Raw genomic sequence first — 19,824 nt, 5'->3', positions numbered from 1 at the left:
GGACTGGGAAGTCTAAGATTGGGTAGCTGCTTGCAGTGAGGGCTTTCTTGCTGCATCAGCCCGTGATGGAAGGGCAAAAAAAGAGCAAGAGGGAGCCAGACACTGAACTATGAGCCTTTTATGATCAGCATTAATCCATTCATGAGGGTGGAGCCCTCATGACCTATAAACCTCCCACCTCCCAACACTATTGCAAGTTTTCAATGCATGCTTTTCTGGGGACACATTAAAATCATAACAGTCATATAGACACAGGGCATCTTGTTGGAAAACTCTCAGGTCCTGACAGAACTTGAAACCCACAGCTTCCAAAGTGAGAGAATACCTGCTTCAATCCTTGTATGTCTCAGGCCTGCCAATAGAAACCAAAGTTATAATGGTGAAGTAGCCATACTATATTATTATCTCTCTCTAATCTATTTAAAGACAGAATTACTCTGACTTCAAACATAGATATTTAATTTAAAAAGTAATTTATTCTATGTATAAATTATTTCTAATATCTTTGAACTATAAAACTCAGAAATACTTATTTAGTGGTGGGGCAGGTTAGGCTAGTAACACTGGGGTTTTCCTGTTTACAGAAAAAGCCATGTATGTGTGTGTGTGGTGCTTCTTTGTGAGTTCCTATACCATATAGTCCTAGCATGAGTGTTTGAGATCATATTTCCCCCTCTTGACAAATGAAGAAAAATCTGCACATAAAATTTGAGTGCAGACCGGGCAAGGTGGCTCACACCTGTAATTCCAGCACTTTGGGAGGCCAAGGCAGGCTGATCACTTGAGGTCAGGAGTTCAAGACCACCCTGCCCAATGTGGCAAAACCCTGTCTCTATTAAAAATACAAAAATTATCTTGGCATGGTGGCTTGCTCCTGTAGTCCCAGCTACTTGGGAGGCTGAGGCAGGAGAATCGCTTGAAGCTGGGAGGTAGAGGTTGCAGTGAGCCGAGATCGTGCCACCGCACTCTAGCCTGGGCAACAGAGTGAGGCTCTGACTCAAGAAAAAAAAAAATTTGAGTGTGTGGCCGAGGGACTTACAGGAACCCTTTGAATTTCTTTGTTGAGTGGCATGCAAGTCCAAGAGCATAACTCAGAGGGTTTGCAGGTATTTATATTTGGTGACAAAAGAAGGTGTGAAGAAAAATATACCATGTTCCCTGAAGAGCCACTAATAACTTTCATTGTACTAGATTATTTATTTCTGTTGGAATTTTTCAGATCTTTGTGATATGAAATCATTATTATATTGGTAATAATAATATCTTTGTAAGGTATTTTAGTTAGTGACTAATAAAGAATGTTCACATACATCTATAATTTTAAGAAGCAGTGAAGGAGTTATCCCCATTTTATAGCTAAGGATATTTAGGTCCAAGAAGGTTCAATGACTTGCCCCAAATCATTGACTGGACAGTGTAGGCTTGGGCTGGCATCTCCACTCCTTGTTTCCTAGGTCAGTGTTCTTTCCTCCTCACCCTGCCACCCTTCTACATCGCTAGGTGATTATGATGATCATACTGGCCAGCAGTTCCTGTGCACCTCTCTGTGACAGGAACAAGGCAATCTCTTCCTTTCTTTTTCCCACTTAGTCCTCATAATGGCCTTTGGGGTCTGAACAAAGAGCAGTATGTTATTGCAGCTTCAAAAAGGACAGTTTTCTTTGTTGGCAGACTTACAGAGAGACAAAGAATTTCTGAGTTACTTTTTTTTGTCTGAAAAGCAAATTTGTGGGAAAAAAACCCCAACCCTATCTTCCATCCATGACAATAGGCAGTGCATTTTGGGAAAGCAATCTGTTTATTGTTTCTTTTTAAACACAAGAGGATGGTCTTTAAAAGCCAAACAGAGGCACAGCCAATTTTTGGACAAGTGTTTGTGATTTTTTTTTTTTTTAACCCAGAAGGAATATTCTTAATTCTATTGCCTTTGGACTTTATTTTCATTTGAAAGCTGAGGCTGTTTTGTGAACTGCTGCAAGATGGTCATCATTGAATTCGTTGGTGATATTCCTGAGAGTCAAGAACAATACTGGAGAAGGTCTTAAATGAATTCACTCAGGGGACTTGAACAAAGATGCTTTTCCTTAATAAGCCAATAGGAAAGTAGAGAATATTGTAGGCTTTTAAAATCTTTAATTAAATAACTAGCCTGGAGCTTTCATTACCCATTCCTCTATCCATTAAAGGAAGTATCGAAACAATTTCATGTATATTTGTTTTAGAGTTGTTAGCCTGTTTAAATAACAAGGTAATCAGGACATATATGCATAGTTGCATTCACTCATTCATTTATTCAGCAAATATTTAATAAGTGCCTCTCTTTGCCAAGCCTGAGGCTAGATGTTTAGAATACGATGATGAGCAAGACAAACAAAGTCACTGTTCTTCTAGAGGTCACAGGCCAGGGATGAAGACAAGCATTAAACAGATTATCACTGAAATAATTGAGTGATTAAAATTTAGATGGTGCTATACATAAATAGGATGCTAAAAGTCAGTAAATAATAGAAGCCCCTAAATTAGCTGAATAGTCAAGGAAGGATTTCCTGAGGAATCCCCATGTAACCTGATAGAGGAGTTAACCAAGCAAAGAGTTGGGGAAAGAATAGCCAGGGGGAAGAGAGATGGGCAGTGGGGAGAGAGATGATGCAGAGACCCTGTGATGGTGGGGAATGTGTGTTGGGGTAAAGCTGGAGTGGAGTGGCAAAGGCACCCCATAGCATGGGATAAGGCTGGAGAAATCCTAGCAGAATCAATGAGAAGCCCCTGAAGGTCTCTGCAAGGCAGTGACTTAAAATCCACATGTTAAAAAAGATCGCTTTGGCTAAGCACTGGGGAAGAAGGTGTAGGGTTGAGAGGATTTGCAGGGCAGACGTGGCAGCCTTGCAGCACACACCAAATTATGGCTGTGAACTCAGAGGGGGATTGTCCTCACTCCGTTTTAGAAGATATGCTTTTCCAGATTTCTACACGATCTTTTTAAATTTAGAGTGCCAGTGTGATGTTGCTTTTCTTTCCTTTCTACTTGGAGTTTTATTTTCGTGAAAGTGAGAGAAAAACATTTTGTCAAGTTGAAAACTGGCATTGATTGAATAGTTACGGAGTTTCATATTTAACTCAAACTGTTTGAAATGCAGCTGCTGCTTATTATAAGTTCAGAGAAACTTCCTGGGTGGCAGGAAGTTGAGGGTGGAGGAAAGCTTAGTAATCACCAAGTAATTTGAAACAAAAATAACTTTGATGCAGTAAATGAAAATGCCTCAGACCACAAAGACCAGAATTCTTCTGGAATATGTGTGAATTTAATGAAAGAGCATAGGGGCTTTGGCGAAAAATGCCTTATATTACATTTGTATTTTGTCTGTCTAGAAACAAATGAGAGTTTTGAGTCCTGAACTGTAACCATATTCTCCCATTCCTACCTAAACTGTCTCTCACATGGGCATTCCTTGCAAGATGGTTTACATGGGAAAAGTTAAAAGATGCAGATTGCTTGGCCAAATTCCACGGCTGTTGTTTCATGTGTCTGTAAGATCGAAAATGCCTGTCATTCTGACTATGAGCAATGGATTACCTGTCAAAGAATTTGTCGTTTCTTTCTTTTTCTGAAAACATGCTTTTTTTCCATTGCCTATAGGTATTCCCTGTCAATGATGAGCCACCAGTCCTAAAGGCTGACCTCACGCCTGTCATGAATTGCTCAGAGGGAGGAGAGGTGGTCATCACCTCTGAATACATTTTTGCTACTGATGTGGACAGCGATAACTTGAAGTTGATGTTTGTGATTGCTCGAGAACCTCAGCATGGGGTGGTGAGGAGAGCTGGAGTCACAGTGGATCAGTTCTCTCAGGGAGATGTTATCTCAGAGGCCGTGACATACAAACACACAGGTAAGCAGCAGCATGGTGACCAGTGAGGGAATGCAAGCAACATGAAGAGTCTCCACTCTTCAGTGTGGGCTCCCATAATCAGTCATAATGCCTGCTTCCGTTAAAAACAAGAAGCAGCTTCAGCCTGGCCTCTGTTTTTCCAGCATGATCACCATATATGGAAGTATTTCTGATTGTGTTATTGTAATGAATTTCATTATAATGAATTTCAAACAGTGGAGAAAGGGCACATGTTACTTGCTGCTTTGTTCCTGACACTACCACACAGACCTTCCATTCACCCTGTGATTCTCCTTAGCCTTTTTGGTCAGTTTGACCATCATAGTTTGTGGATCTATAAATCATGACAGAAATGCCTGAATTAAGCTCCTAAAGTATTTATATTATTAATTTTCAAAGCTTACTTATCACCAACTAGCTCCTAAGAAGTAATTGGTCTGCTTTTTGAGTTCCTGAAAAGCAACGATAATGTCTTACCCTGTATGTAACTTGCCCACAGCAAATGACAGCATGAACACAGGTTAGATGTACAGAAAATGTTCGTTTATTAGCACTGCACTTATTCAGCATGGCTTTATTTTGTCACCCAGGTGGCATTTGTTCCACTAAAAAATATTAATTCAACATCTGTTATCTTCAGGTTATAGCACTGAGCACTGTGGGGTACACAGGAATATGACCTAGACTCTGCTATGAAAGACTTTGAACTTAAATGGACAGACCAAACCCACTTGCTTGCAAAGATAACAGTGTGACTGACACTGACACACCGCACATCATCACATCATCTCCCCTTGCACATCTTCTGAGGTCTAGGTTGGGGACACTTCCTTGGTAACAATGCTGCATATTTCATCTGCTGGCTTTTGCTGTTCTCTAGTGCAATTTCCTGTCTACTCATCCATATGCCTCTTTAAACTGCAAGTTCCAATGCAGGAAGTGTGATCAAGTATGTAAGGCCAGGTGAGTGGTATAGGAAACAAGAACTTTCAGAATTCAAATCATTTTCTTTTTTGAAGAAATTCAAGCAGTGAAGCATGAAAGAAATTCAAGGAAGAGGAATGGAGATAGCGAAGGATTAATTCAGAGATGGGAGAAAACATTTTGAAATAATATTTGTCCTATATACTTTGGAAAACAATGATTTATTGGAACACCAGATGTCTTGTGACCAACTAGTTAATAAGGGACATTTTAATCACTTCACCAGACATCTTTTTTCTTTAAATGGTATCTCTCTATCCTCTTATCTGTGTTTAGTCTTAGGAAAGATTTCATGGGTGATTTCCTTGTCCTGAGGAGCATAGTTCATATGTTTGATGTCTCTCAGAAGTTCACAACGAGGTACTTGTTTTTTATTTCCGCAATGGGTCTGAGATAGACTGGCAGAAAAGGGATCCAAAGACCAATGACTGTTATTTATTGCTTAATTATTTAACATCTCTGGCAGGCTCGTGCAGCACAGGTAAATTAGGGGTAAGAAGAATCTGTCTTCTTTTCCAGTGCCTCTAAGTGCTAAACAACAGGTATACAGATTTCTAAATCTCCTCTAGTGTAACAGCCGTAAACAGGACTGTTAACTAATTAAAAAAATAAAAATAAAACCCAGTAGGACTTTGGGGCAAATTATTTCAAACAGGTGGCTTTTGGCTATGTTACTAAGTTAGAAGGAATACTCGATTCAAAGGGGATTTTGGTATTTGAATGTTAACATTTTCTCGTAATGATTATTCACTTACTCAATTGGTAGTTCCTCAGTCCTGTGCTGGGATCAGGATAAAGAACCACAGTCTTGCAGGATCTGAGGTTTCAGTGAGTTTTCTGGCCCTTCTCGTGCTTCTACATGTTGATTTAGAGGTCACTTAACAATATTTTATTAGCATTACTTTATTTGCTTTCTGTAAGTATAAAAATAATACATGCTTATTGCAGAAAACTTGGAAAGAATGGAAAAGTACAATAAAGTTTTGAAAAATCACCTTATTTTATATCTAAAAGAGTTACTGTTTATATTTCAGTATTATAGTATTTTATTCTCTTTATTCTGACCATAATTTTAACATAGTTGCAATCATGTTGTACATGCAGTTTTGCAGATTACTTTTATCATTTAGATTATCACCTAAAAATGTTTATTAAAATATATATTAAGTGTTAGAAAGTTATAAATATGTTTCAGTAAGAGAATAACATCTTACTATATAAAAATCTATTATTAATTTGCTATTCTCCCAATTAACATTATCTGGTCCCAGCTACTTGGAGGCTGAGGCAGGAGGATCACTTGAGCCCGGGAGATGGAAGCTAGAGTAAGCCATGATCATGCCATTGCACTCCAACCTGGGCAACAGAGTGAGACCCTATCTTCTCTCAAATGTTTTTTTTGATAACACTCTGATTAACATTTGTAAGTACAAATCATGTCCTTAGGCTGTATTCCATTTCAAGGTAAAGAATTTCACTACCTATGTTGCAGTACATAGAAGTTCACTACCTATTTAGTGGCTTAATATTTGGCCTGCTTTCCCAGCTATTTCTGTAAATATATCCTATGCTTCCATTACAGAGAAATTATGGTTACTCAATTTGCTATTTACCTTCTCTTTTTTTAAAGCTGTCTTCTCTTTCTAGAGTGACTTTTAATTTCTCTACCCCGTTGCTTCTCCCTGCAGATTTTCTGTCCCATCCCCCAGTGTTCTCCCTTATCTGCTTGGCAAACTCTTACTCATCCTTTAATGCTCAGCACAAAGCCAGCAAAAGCATCTGGAAACTTTGCTGACTTTCCTTGGCACATATGCCCAGCCCCTACTCCATTGTCAGCTAAAACTCTCATCTTCTTTCACCCTCAGCACCTTGTACATTATCAGGCTGGAATACGTAAAATTGCCATTTAACAGGTAAAAAATGATTTAATAGTAGCAATTTCATGTTGTTCTACATAATACATACATACATCTGTGCTATTCTGACCACACTGCATTTCCTTCTCTACCATTAGACTGTATCAGTGCCTGACGTATAGTGGATCTTTTGACATTTGACATTCTTTTGAAATGTCTTTTGACAGTTCCAAAACGTGTGCCCTTTTCTCTGCTGGTGTGCCGGAAACACTAATTATCACATAGTAGGTATTGAATAAATATTTACTGAGTGAATTACTAATGAACACATTTTTAAGACAATTTGCATTTTAGATATATGAATAGGTGAGAGGTCTCTTATTTTTGACTCTTTCTCACATTGACAGCTGATTGTTTCTTTTTAATTCTCTCAACTTCAATTCTGTTTTTCCTTTTAAGCCCAGTTTTCTCATCCTTTGAGCACTTGGTTGCTCAATAATATCATCTCTAGATTTTCCTGGTCATTTTTAAACAGGGGAAATAATGGCAACCACAGAACTCTGCAGATTTGACCAGTGTCTGGTGAAAAGAGAGGATGTCCCTGATCTTTTGTACCCTAGGTTCATCAAAATTCCAAACATTAATTCCTCCCTGTATTAGTCCATTTTCAGGCTGCTAATAAAGACATACCCGAGACTGGACAATTTACAAAAGAAAGGGGTTTAATGAACTTACAGTTCCATGTGGCTGGGAAGGCCTCACTATCATGGCAGAAGGCAAGGAGGAGCAAGTCACATCTTACATGGATGGCAGCAGGCAAAGAGCTCATGCAGGGAAACTCCCATTTTTAAAACCATCAGATCTCATGAGACTCATTCACTATCATGAGAAAAGTGCAGGAAAGATCTGCCCGCATAATTCAATCACCTCCTACTGGATTCCTCCCACGAAATGTGGGAATTGTGGGAGTTACAATTCAAGATGAGATTTGAGTGGGGGCACAACCAAACCATATCACTCCCTTCTTGAGATTTTCATGGTGATGCATGAGAATTACCAACAGCACATGTGCAAAACTTTTCTGTGTCCTGGATAGCAGGCACTCTTACTCCATGCCCTTAGTGGGTAACCCAAGAGCAGATTGCCCTGTTGCTGATAAACTATGTAATACTGACATTTTCTTCCTTCTTCCTCTCACTGTCTAAACTGGGGACACTTTGAATCCCACAGATGTAAGACCTAAAGAGTGAAAAGAAGAAAACGAAAATAAATGTCTCTTCTTTTCCACAGACTGTTGCTATTTTTAAAAACATCCTGGCTAATATATAAGAAGAAGAATATTGAAAGGAATGGCAAAAATGTGGCCTACTTTTGTGTTTCACCTATCCAACATCCTTTTTCTCATAAGTGCTCTGTGGTTGATGGTTGTTCATTTAAGGTGGTTAATGCAAATGGAAAGACAATTACCAAAGGGACAAGGATGCTTTCTCCCTCTCCCTGAGGTTGGCCATAACATGAAATGATTATAAGGGAAGAATGAAACCTTCACTAGTGAATCTTCGTGCCCTTGTTCATTCATGAACTGTCAGACCCTTGTTAGCCCAGTTTTGTCCCTCCTTATCATGATAGATGGCTGGTAGGGAGTTCACCAGAGGCAACAGGTGGGCAAGAATTTTTGCATTATTTTCATGATATATTTAATTTCATAGTGATAAAGTTGGGCTTTACATTTATTTTATCCACATAATATTTTTTCCTTGCCATTTCAATGCTTGTAGAAGAGGTGTGAGTAGATTTCGTCTTGGCATTCTGTATTTTTAAAAAGTAAGGTTTCAGCTATAGTTGTGTCTTCCAGGTGGCGAGATTGGCATGATGCCTTGTTCTGACACCATTACATTGGTGGTTTCAGATGGAGACGCTGGCCCTTTTGTGAATGGCTGTTGCTACAATGGACCCAATCCATCCGTTCCTCTTCATACGTCCTTTCCAGTATATGATCTCAACATCACGGTATACCCAGTAGACAACCAGCCACCTTCCATTGCAATAGGTGATAATGTGTTTTTCTGTTCCAGTACTATTGTCTGACCTAGTGTCATACTTGTGGTTCAGTGAAATAATATATTTCACTTATAGTCTAAAAAGAAAACCACCATACGGAATTGTCCTTCAATAATTGCCTCAATACAAATTTGTGGAAAACCCAAATCTGTTAAGATTATAGGGCAAAAGAATTTACATGTTTAAAAATTTAAATATTTCTGTTTGGAGAGATATGTGTATTGGGGGGTGTGTGTGTGTGTGCGTGTGTGTGTGTGTTGGGACAAGGACAACATTGCAATCCTCAAATATTCTGATTTTATTTCACATGGGAAAATATAATTTGCCTGCTGAAGAGAGAGTAATTTATTTTATCCATAACAATTTCTATTAGAACAGGATGAGTATACCAGAGAGACCATTTATATACATTTAACCTTATTTGCTTTTTAGAAAGTCATCTCTTCATAGGCATTATGTATATGTTCTGTCTCTCAGAAAAAAAGATAAGCATATGTATGAATGTTATTGTAATTTGCAGACTATCTCCCAAGCAGTGTTCTGGAAAGAAAGCTTTATCCCAGCAGAATAATTAAGCATCAAGGCATGAAAAACATCTTCGTTATGAGCAATTCATAATAGCTCTCAGGCAATTAACGCTCTGACAAACAGAGGTACCAATTGATCTTGAAGAGTACATAAACTACGTTTAGTGGCTTAACATTAAAACAGTTAGGCAATTCGTACTTTCATTTGTCACTTCCATAGAGACCCAGGGGAAATCAGAGTTCCTTGAGAATGACTAAAGGGCTATGCTGGAGCAGTTAGTATTTCTGCTGTCTTTCCATTATTGTCTGGCTTGCCTGTTCAAGAAAAAAATATAATTCCATAAGTCAAAGTAAATTCACTCATCACCACTCAAGATTTTCACTTTAAAGAGAATTATGCCAATGAAAACGAACATCTCCCATGGAAATGTTTTTGCACATGGGAGGCTTCTCTGAATTAGAATTTCTGTCACTGCATTTTGTCCTACCTAGTCTGTTTAAAAGTTTTCATGCTAAGTTGTAATTGTGTTTTTATTTGTATTCAGGTCCCGTGTTTGTTGTAGATGAGGGCTGCTCAACAGCCCTTACCGTTAACCATTTGTCCGCCACTGACTCTGACACTGCATCAGATGACTTGGAATTTGTTTTGGTTTCTCCTCCCCAGTTTGGCTACCTTGAAAATATACTCCCTTCTGTGGGTTTTGAAAAAAGCAATATTGGCATAAGTATAGGTAAGTAGTAGCTTCATGACCAACAATGACTCCCTTCCTTGTATTTATGGATGTGATTGGCCAGGTCATGCTTAATAACTGGGTAATGACTTTCAAAATGTTTAAAGCACCAGGCGTGGTGGCTCACGCCTGTAATCCTAGCACTTTGGGAGGCCAAGATGGGCAGATCACCTGAGGTCAGGAGTTCAAGTCCAACCTGACCAACATCGTGAAACCCCATCTCTACTAAATATAAAAAATTAGCCGGGTGTGGTGGCACATGCCTGTAATCCCAGCTACTTGGGAGGCTGAGGCAGGAGAATTGCTTGAAACCAGGAGGCAGAGGTTGCAGTAAGCTGAGATTGCACCATTGCACTCCAGTCTGGACAGCAAGAGCGAAGCTCCATCTCAAAAAACAAAACAAAAAGTTTAAAGCACCATATGTATTCAATGAATTATTATTACTATTATAGCTGATACTTTTGAATCTTACTATTTTTCATTTTAATTTTTATTCTGACTTTCCCCATGCATGCAAATTTACTTCAAAATAAGTGGAATTTTACTTATGAAAAATACAAGAATGAACACTGAAGAGAGAATGGTTTAAAAGGCCCTCACAGCAACACGGGATACCATGAGAGAGTGAATCTAGTGGTAGCTCACAAGGTCTCATTCTCACAATCTTTTAGCACTTTGAATAGACATTGGTGGAAAGGATGAGGAAATATACTATGGGTGTAACAGAGAGAAAGCCTAAAATGTTGAAACAGATGACATTAATTTTAAAACTAAAATGTGTCCCAGATACTTAAATAGCTCTTGTATTTCAGGCAAAAACAAACCAACCAAAACAAAAACAGAAAGCAAAAACAAAATCTTCCAAAGACATATAAATGATTCTCCAAACCCCTTTGGAAGAATGTCCATTTTAAATATGAAAGAGACTGAATTTAAGATTAATTGCATTCAATGTTACCCAATTTGTCTTGTGACTTAATGCACATCTTAGAGCATTTTTCTCTTTGGATTTAAACCCATGTCAAAATACTAAAACAGTGGGTTAGCTAATTCCACTCAATCCAACCCCTTGCTTGATATGTACGTCTTGAAGTACGCATATGATTGATTGACTCTTGTTTTGCCTTTACATAATGGAGGTGGTCTCTTTTTACACTCAAGTATGACAGAGAACCATTTATGCAAAAGTAGTTATTTAATCAAGGATAGGTCTCTGACATTTATTCTAAGTATCTGAAGTAGTCTTGAAGTCCCTGTGCATTACTGGTTAAAAATTATTACTCTTCTGTTCCCCATGAAAATTTTATTCTTCTTTATGATCTATGGATATCTGCCTTTATGTTGATGGTTGGCTGTTGCAGCAGCCCTTGATAGCAGATACTTAGGTCAACTGCTATGATCTCTTCTTTGCATTACTGAGAAATTGGCTATTATTGGGTTAAGGATTAAGGACCAATAACTGGAAAAAATGTTTTTCTTATTTATCTGTTCCATCTTGGTGTGCTCTAGATTCATTTCAGTGGAAAGATATGAACGCTTTTCACATTAACTATGTGCAATCCAGGCATCTGAGGATAGAACCAACTGCCGACCAGTTCACGGTGTACGCCACAGATGGGAAGCAACGCTCCTTGGAGATACCATTTTCTATTATTATCAACCCCACAAATGATGAAGCTCCTGACTTTGTAGTGCAGAATATTACTGTAAGAAACATATCCAAATGTTCCATTTCTCTTTTATCATTTTGATTTTTATTTTCAATTAGTCCATTTACATTGCTCCAAGTGCATTAACACATTGAATTGGTGAGGAGTGGGGAAGGCTGTGTCATGTAATGCTATCATTTGAAAATTATTAATCTTCCTGCCTTTCCTGTTTTGTTGGCACATGGGTTTCTCTGTCTCTGGAGAGTCTTTCAGTAAGTATGAGAGAGAAAAAAAATTGACACATGATTTCCTCTATACCTACCTCAGTTGTTTTGTATCTGCCTAGGGTTGGGGTTTCTGAAGTAATAAGACCACTGGGAAGTTGTCCCTTGCTCTTCTCTGAAACTAGTCATGGTTTTACCTGCATTACCTAGAGAGACTATTGGAGAGTGAAAAACATGAAGTCCTGTGTGTTATGGGCAAGCAGACTTTAAGCTTCACATAATTTTTTTTTAGATAACCATATTTTGCTTTCTTGTGAGAAAATGCATTTATTTTGTAGGTAGTTGGGCTTCCATCAAGTTGTGCTGCAAGAAGATTTGAGGTTTTAGTTTAAGTTATTATAACCCATTCCAAACCTGTCTACTAATAAGGTTTGGCATTTTATGTATATTGATCTAAAATTTTTGTTGTCCTAATCTCAATAATCTATTCAATCTGCAAGAAACAACCTCACTTTTAGTCAAGCTCTATGAAGAAGGATCTTACAACATATTTTAAGTTGCTTTATTAAAGTTCTTGGAGAAAAAGGCAAGGTCCTATTTAAAATGTTTTCATAAGTATACCATTGTAAGTTAAATTATGATGCCACTTTAATCTTTAATAAGTAGGGCTAGATAAAAGAAAATCAGCATCCTTTTAGCACAAGTATCATATATGGCAAGTGATTTTTTGTTAACACATGTTCAATAAAACGTGGTACAGGAGGGTGCCCTTCAAAGTCAGTAAGAGAGGGTGAAATGAAAGGAGCTTTAGGCCAGGCACAGTGGCTCACACCTGTAATCCCAGCACTTTGGGAGGCTGAAGCAAGAGGATCCTTTGAGCCCAGGAGTTCAAGACTAGCCTGGGCAATGTAGCAAAACCCTGTCTCTACAAATAATAAAAATAAAATTTAAAAATTAGCCAGGCTGGTGGCACATGCCTATGGTCCTAGATACTTGGGGGCCTGAGGTGGGAGTATTGCTTATGCCCAGGTGGGTGAGTCTGCAGTGAGCTATGATTGAGCCACTGCACTCTAGCCTGGGCAACAGAGATGACCATGAGGAAGGATGGATAGATGGAAGGAAGGAAGGAAGGAAAAGGAAAGGGAAGGGAGGAAGGGGAAAAGGAAAAGGGAGAAAGAGAGAGAAAGAGAAAGGAAAAAGGAAGGGAGGGAGGGAAAGAGAGAGAGGAAGGAAGGAATGAAGGAAGGAAAGAAAAGGAGAAGAAAGGAGTTTTCACAAATCCGAACCATACGTGTCCTTCAAGGCTTAATTGCCTTCTCATTTATGAAAACATCCTGGTCTCTGCCCTTTTGTAATTCTTGTTTATGAATATCTAACAGCACTAGACATTTTCTTCCTTGAGTTATAGTTATTGGTGGACCTTTGCAGTCTTACCTGACTTGGGTTGTTGAGAAATTGGGTTGTTGAAATATTTCTGTTTCAAAATAGGAAACAGAAATACTTCTTTGTTCTCTCAATCTTCACTATGAGAAAAAAAGATTGAATCAGCTAAGTAACATGCTGTCAAGTTCTAACTGACTAGATACTACATGAAATGATAAACATTCAGTTGTCTTTGTGCTTAAAGGATTATGAAACCTGAAGTGGGTGTGAGAGGGAATGGGGAGAGTAGTTCAGGAAATTTGGAAGTATGAGAATTGGAGGGAGATGAGGGACCCAGAATGAAAATATACATAGTTATGCATCCAGTAGCATCCTTTGGCATTGTTGTTGATTTCAATGGAAATACAGAAGTTTTTACTGCAATAACAAAAATAAAAACCACCAAATATGTTTAGTGTATGTAGCAGATATTTGTGTCACTTGTAAAGCAGATGGAAACATAAGACTTGTAAAAGCAAGGAGATCCACGAGGATTGGTTTATGAAGGTGAAGGTACTAGATTCAGCTTTATGACTGAACTTTTCCCTGACTTCTTGAAAGCAAACAGCGTCCTGGTTGCTTTTTTCCCCGACCTTTGACTTATGAACAATACATACTTTAAAAATTATATGCCCTTTGTCCTTCATGGAAATGAACAAAGTGCTGTGAAATCTTAAGAAAAAAATGTAAGGGACATTAATAGATCTGCTGTTTCTTTTAGATTCCTATTAAACCAGCAACTTCTTTTTAGGACTCATCCTATATAAATCTCATATAAAATTTGAAGTAGGATATATTCAAATGATTTCTTTTGAGCAGTTTTCCAAAGAAAGACAAGTTGTCTTTCACGTGTTTTTGACTTTTCTGATGTGCTCTTGCTCAGGTGTGTGAGGGTCAGATGAAAGAGCTGGACTCTTCCGTCATCAGCGCTGTGGACCTGGACATTCCCCAGGATCCCCTGCTGTTCAGCATCACTCAAAAGCCACGCCATGGCCTCCTCATCAATAGGGGTTTTAGCGAAGACTTCCCTGAGAATGAGCAGCCAGCCAACCCTGAGCGGAAACATGAACCTGTTCACAGCTTTTCCATGGAACTCCTCAAGACTGGTATAGCATGTTCCACTTCCATGCATTTGTCATTGTTGATTGAATAATTTAACCAATACTTATATGTGAAATCTAAAAAGGTCAAACTGATATAAGCAGAGAGTAGAATGGTGGTTACTAGAGGCTGAGGGTGGCAGGATTGGGGAGATGTTGGTTAAAGGATATGAAATTTCGGTTAGACAGGAGGAGTAAGTTCAAGAGATTTATTGTACAGCACAGTGACTATAGTTAACAATATATTGCATGCTTGAAAATTCCTAAGACAGTAGATTTTAAGAGTTCTCACCAATCAAAAAAAATGAGTATGAGAAGTAATGCATACGTTAATTAGCTTTATTTAGCCGTTCCACAATGTGACCGGGCCTGGTGGCTCATGCCTGTAATCCCAACACTTTGGGAGACCAAGACAGGTGGATCACTTGAGGTCAGGAATTTGACACCAGCCTGGTCAACATGGTGAAACCCTGTCTCTACTAAAAATACAAAAATTAGCTGAGTGTGGTGGTGCACTTCTGTAATCCCAGCACCTCAGGAGGCTGAGGCACGAGAATCTCTTGAGCCTGGGAGGCAGAAGTTGCAGTGAGCCGAGATCATGCCAGTGCACTCCAGACTTCCAGCCTGGGCAACAGAGTGAGACTCTGTCAAAAAACAAACAAACAAAAAAACCCCGAATAAACCCATTTCACAATGTATACATATGCATCAAAACACCCAGTTATATATCATAAATATATACAATGTTTATTTGCCAATTAAAAAAGTAAAAATTTAAAAATAATTTAACCTAGAGAAGTTAATAATAAATCACAGAAATAGGGGGTGAAGAAATAGCATTTACCTACTTTATTCATTTGTCCCTCAAGGGCTGTCTCTAGGCCTGGATTATTGTAGGACAGGAAGCCCTAGGTAGAGGTAATAGGTAATTGGAAAGGCAACAACATGCTTTCTTTCACTTTTAGGCTACCATTAAATATGATATTTGAGTTTTTTTATATTTTCACTCAAACATTTAATGCTATAATAAAAAAAATCCTTTTTAAAACTATTGAGATCATGAAACTACATTTTAAGAGATTGGTCTGCCAGAATTTCCACAGTTGAAACAAATATAGAACCACATATAATGCTTATTATTCTCTGAGGGGATAATTTGCTCTTTAGAGAAATGGCACATTGCATAGCAGCCTGAATTATTTTTTAATTACTCTTTTAAAAAATAATCAATCTTATCCCATTTTTCTTTTTTCTTTTTTTTTTTTTTTTGAGACGGAGTCTCGCTCTGTCGCCCGGGCTGGAGTGCAGTGGCCGGATCTCAGCTCACTGCAAGCTCCGCCTCCCGGGTTTACGCCATTCTCCTGCCTCAGCTTCCCGAGTGGCTGGGACTACAGGCGCCCGCCACCTCGCCCGGCTAGTTTTTTGTATTTTTAGTAGAGACGGGGTTTCACCGTATTAGCCAGGATGGTCTCGATTTCCTGACCTCGTGATCCGCCCGTCTCGGCCTCCCAAAGTGCTGGGATTACAGGCTTGAGCCACCGCGCCCGGCCAATCTTATCCCATTTTTCATTTATGAAAATACTTTTAAAAATTTGAGAAAAGTGTGCAGTTCCTGAATTACTGCTTCCTCCCATTCTCCTTCCTTAAGGTTTTCTTTTCCCAGCCTGTAAGGTCCTTCCCGCTCCTTTGACAGGCTAGCCAAGGCTGTGCCTTCAAAACGCACCTTTCTGTTAACCTCCACTTGAGCCCCACCTAAGGCCTCCAAACCATTCCTTCTCTGTGCTTGCTTAATTTTAGCACTTGCTTAACGTTTTTCCAACTGTCTTTCAGTTATTTCTTTCCCCAACTAGTGTGTAAGCTTTCTGCCCCAAAGGTTTTTTTGTAATTGTTGCAAAAATCATCTCAGGTTTAAATTTAAAAAGTGCATTTATGTATTTCTCAGCTTTTATCAATTGCAAAGAGATACATTCTAGGGCATAAATGATGATATTACCAAATGAATAACCACATGTACAAATAATAGAATACATTGTTTACATTTTTTTTTTCAAATTTCACCAAGGAAAAAATAATAATACAAATTTTACTCTCAAGAAAGTTAATTTTTAAACATTTGTTGGTTATTATCCAGTTATGTAAGAATTGTATGATCATTGTGTGCAGTTTGAACACAGTTATTTTGAAGAAAAAATAAAAATTTCCTACATAAAAATTAGTATTTGGGTTAATATTTTGGTTACTTTCTCAGAAATCAGATTTTCACCTCTATTTTATCTGTGGTTCATTTATGGCTACATTTAAAAAAAACTTTAGCGTGTTGTCATAAACATCCCCCTAGACAAATATACAACATTTTAAAAACTCTTCCCATGTTATATAATCTGTTTTTCTTCTTACTTTTTTTTTTTTTTCTGGAAACAGGGTCTTGTACTATCACTTAGGCTGGATTGTGGTTGTGCAATAACAGTTCACTCCAGTCTCGACTTCGAGGGCTCAAGTGATCCTCCTACCTCAGCCTCCCAACTAGCTGGGACTACAGGCACAAGTCACCACACATAGCACTGGCTGATTAAAAACATTTTTGGTAGAGACAGGGTCTCCCTGTGTTGTCCAGGCTGGTCTTGAACTCCTGGGCTCAAGTGATTTTCCTGCATTGGCCTTCCAAAGTGCTGAGATTACAGGAGTGGGTGGCCATAACTGGCCTCTTCTTACTTTTAAAATATTGAGGCCAGGAGCGGTGGCACATACCTGTAATCCCGGCACTTTGGGCGGCCGAGATGGGTGGATCACTTGAGGTCAGGAGTTTGAGACCAGCCTGGCCAACATGGCAAAACCCAGTCACTACTAAAAATACAGAAATTAGCCAGGCTTGGTCACACTTGTCTGTAACCCCAGCTACTTGGGAGGCTGAGGCATGAGAATCGCTTGAACCCAGGAGGTAGATGTTGCAGTGAGCCAAGATCATGTCGCTGCGCTCCAGCCTGGGTGACAGAGTGAGAGTGTATCACAAAAAAATTATCATTATTATTGAAAATGTAGCTGTTGATAATTACATTATAAAATCATCATATAGACTTACTATGCTGTACTTTTTTAAAAGAGATGACTTTGTCACCCAGGCTTGAGTGAAGTGGGGTGATTATAGTTCACTGCAGCCTCAAATTCCTGGAATCAAGCACTCCTCCCTGCCTGAGCCTCTTGAGCAGCTATGACTACAGGCATCACCTAGCTAGTGTTTCAAAGAAAATTCTTTTAAAGACAAGGTCTCATTATGTCGTCCAAACTGACCTCAAACTCCTGGCCTCAAGCGATCCTCCCACTTGAGCCCCCACAAGTTGTTAGGACTACAGGCGCTCACCACTGTACTGGTTCCTGTGCTACAATTTTATACAACTATCTCCCATTTTAAAATATCCAGATAGTTTTCCCTTTCTTGGTATTAAAAGTTATATTTCAGTAAACATTTTATATAAATCTGCGTGCATATCTCCTAGTATTTTAGTAGCTTTGAAGTAAGTTTTGAAAATGTGAAATGTTAGGCTTCCGATTTTACTCTTTTTTGAGGCTGTTTTGGCTGTTCTGAGTCTCTTGCATTTCCACTTAAATGTTAGGTAGGCTTTAAAAAAATAGTTACATTTTTCATATTTAAGTTGTGATCTATTAAGAATTCATTTTGATGATTGGCTCGAGGTAGGGATATAACTCTATAATTTTCCCCAAGTAATTAACTTTCTCAGTTTTATTTAAATACCCTGTACCTTTGTTTATATAGTTTATTTAAAAATATATTCTTTCCTAACTCATTTTAAATAACACCCTTAATCAAATACTAAATTATTTAAATAAAAAGTCTTTAACAGGTTAAGAAGGCACTCTTTTACTTCATAAAACAAGTTTAATTTCACCCTACTGCACTGATAAATGAACTCTTGCTAATACCCCTGCCTTGAAAATTAAGACGTTATCTGTGACATATGTCATGATGGTTTAATCATAAGGAAGATTGACTTACTTTTTTTCCTTCTTCCAGGAATGAGGTTGACATACATGCATGATGACTCAGAGAGCCTTGCTGATGATTTTACAATCCAGTTGTCAGATGGGAAACATAAGATACTTAAAACCATTTCAGTAGAGGTCACCCCAGTTAATGATGAAAAACCAATGCTGAGCAAGTAAGCTACCTGAAAAGAGTTCCTTTGAGATTTCTATACAATTCTGTGAAATCTACAATACTAGGTACAGATGTGGTGTATGTCTCCCAAAGAAGCAAGTCTTCGCTAGCTGCTATCACAGCTTGCCCCTGCCACTCAGGCATGAGGAGCCTTTAGTGCAAATGTTAGTTAAGGTAACCTCTTCTTAACAATCAGCCCTTTAATTACTTTTCTTCTAAACATACTAATTGGTTGTAAAGAATAAGAATGAGTGAACACACGGCATGGAATGAACAGTCTGCTAAACATATAAATACATGCACATACACAAACATGACTGCACACCTACCAAAGTGCAATTAATATATAGATTGAACTAAAGTCTAATAACATTAACTGCAGACAGTCCTTACAACAGATTTGCTGAAACTTGTAACTGAGTGTGGCTGAGGGAAATAAATCAACCCACTTCTTTCATTATCTTGGTACTTTTTTGTCCACCAGTTCTCTACTGTGTTCCATATGGGTCAACACTCCCTCCCACCTCACATCAAAATGATCATTTTCTAAAATTTTGAGCAATATTATTAATTGTAAACTTTCTCAGTATCTCTCTGTATTAGTCTGTTCTCACACGGCTATAAGGACATACCCAAGACTGAGTAACTTATAAATAAAAGAGGTTTAATTTACTTACAGCTCTGTAGGGACTGGGAGGCCTCAGGAAACTTACAGTCATGGCGGAAGAGGAAGCAAACACATCTTTCTTCACATGGCAGCAGAAGAGAGAAAAACAAGTGTCCAGTAAAGGGGAAAGCCCCTTATAAAACCATCAGATCTTGTAAGAACTAACTCACTATCATGAGAACAGGATGGGGGAATCTGCCCCCATGATTCAATTATCTCTACCTCGCCCTCCCACGACACATGGAGATTATGGGAACTACAATCAAGATGAGATTTGGGTGGGGACACAGTCAAACCATATCACTTTCTCTGTAACTGCTCAGAGTTTGATCATAGGGTACAAAGTATTCATCAATTCTGTTTCTATAGCCCCAGCCATTTCTTTTACAATTGACAGCTGTACAGAACTGTACGCAGTCTACAGAACTGAACAGAGTTTTGGGGGACTCTTCTCTAGAGCTAGGAGTAAAAAAGCATCTGGTTCTTGGAACTTCCTTGATGACTTCACCTCTTTATTCAATAGTGCAGCAGTAAGAGGC

General features: G+C 38.5%; 1 protein-coding gene across 21 annotated transcripts in view; it reads left to right on the top strand.

Moving 5' to 3' along the window:
- Positions 1-19,824, top strand: part of LOC105489089 (FRAS1 related extracellular matrix 1) — a 177,078-nt gene that overhangs the window by 93,126 nt on the left and 64,128 nt on the right. For 18 of the 21 annotated variants that reach the window (XR_011612591.1, XM_024795139.2, XM_011753748.3 and 15 more), the window contains 6 exons: positions 3,638-3,890; positions 8,586-8,780; positions 9,864-10,049; positions 11,559-11,755; positions 14,228-14,450; positions 18,475-18,619. Coding sequence is in view for 20 of the 21 variants with exons in the window: in XM_024795139.2 (XP_024650907.2) it covers positions 3,638-3,890; positions 8,586-8,780; positions 9,864-10,049; positions 11,559-11,755; positions 14,228-14,450; positions 18,475-18,619 (1,199 nt within the window). In the remaining variant the exon portion in view is untranslated. The other 3 variants (XM_024795138.2, XM_071077814.1, XM_071077813.1) reach the window with 3 other exon arrangements.

Source organism: Macaca nemestrina, chromosome 14 (assembly GCF_043159975.1).
Source record: "Macaca nemestrina isolate mMacNem1 chromosome 14, mMacNem.hap1, whole genome shotgun sequence".
Taxonomy (NCBI): Eukaryota; Metazoa; Chordata; class Mammalia; order Primates; family Cercopithecidae; genus Macaca; species Macaca nemestrina.
The sequence above is the reverse complement of the archived record's forward strand: the minus strand, read 5'-3'. Positions and strand labels throughout refer to the sequence as shown.